Source organism: Plectropomus leopardus, unplaced genomic scaffold, assembly GCF_008729295.1.
Source record: "Plectropomus leopardus isolate mb unplaced genomic scaffold, YSFRI_Pleo_2.0 unplaced_scaffold29744, whole genome shotgun sequence".
NCBI lineage: Eukaryota > Metazoa > Chordata > Actinopteri > Perciformes > Serranidae > Plectropomus > Plectropomus leopardus.
In genome coordinates, this window is record NW_024632428.1 from 1 (window position 1) to 1,136 (window position 1,136).

Below are 1,136 nucleotides of genomic sequence, written 5' to 3' on the forward strand. Positions count from 1 at the left end.
ATATTGAGATCTCCAGCACTCCATTAAAGTCGATCCCAGTCGGAGTCTTTAAGGACCTCAGCAACCTCGAGAAGATTGTACTGAAGCTAAACAAGCTCCAAAGCCTGGAGAAAGGCTTGTTTGACGGCCTTGAAAAATTACAAGAGCTCCAGCTGCATTCGAATGAGATCGAAACGATTGAAGACGGGACCTTTGATGGACTTGAGAACCTTAAATACCTTCATTTGGCTAGAAACAATCTCTCTGCTTTATCTGTCGACTGGTTCTCAAAGCTAAACAAACTGCAGATACTACGGCTTTATGAGAATCAGCTGACCACCATTCCTGAAGAGATTTTTCAAAACTTGCCAAACTTGAAAGAAATTGGCTTGCATGGAAACAAGATAGCAGAATTGTCACCTAATCTATTTCCTCATAAAGACAAACTAAACAAGCTCTTATTGGATAGCAATCTTCTGACTAGTTTACCTGAAGGATTCTTCGTTGGCTTCACTCAGCTTAAAACACTGACCCTACACAAGAATATACTCACAAGTCTACCGCCTGTACTTTTTGGAGAAATGCCTAAACTTACACAGTTAAGCTTCAGTCAGAACAATCTCAGCACTCTTCCCAGAGGAATATTCAGCCCGCTGAAGAAAGTCAAGAAGTTAGATCTGTCTAAGAATCAGTTTGTCACTTTGAATGCTGAATACTTTGAAGGCCCTGAGAAGCTCACAGACCTGAATCTGCAGAACAACAAGATAAAGTCGCTGGACGCAGATGTGTTTGGAAAGCTACAATCACTGACCACGCTCAAGCTAGCTCACAACAACCTCCAGACACTTCCTGGGGATATTTTTGAGACTTTACCAAAACTAAAAATACTTTACCTCAATGACAACCCTTGGCACTGTGACTGTAATCTGATAGAGCTTCACCTTTGGATAAAGGCAAACTCTGACAAGATTGTGTCTCCTGCTGTCTGTGAGTATCCAGAGAATCTTAAAGGGCAAGAAATCAAATTATTAACAGAGGATCAATTAATCTGCCCCACCCTTCCCCCTACAACCACCATCACCACAACTACTCCCACAACAACCACGACTCTCCCAACTACAGAACCAACAACCACCATTCTTACTACCACAACAACA

The 1,136-nt window shown here is 42.0% G+C and overlaps 1 protein-coding gene across 1 annotated transcript; it reads left to right on the forward strand.

Annotated features, from left to right (window-relative positions):
• Positions 1-5: 5 nt before the first annotated feature.
• Positions 6-1,130, forward strand: LOC121938520 (leucine-rich repeat-containing protein 15-like; the record flags this gene model as incomplete). The annotated part of the gene is made up of 1 exon (XM_042481759.1): positions 6-1,130. A coding segment is annotated over one exon (1,125 nt), but the record flags the coding sequence as incomplete, so codon positions are not given.
• Between the last annotated feature and the right edge of the window lie 6 nt (positions 1,131-1,136).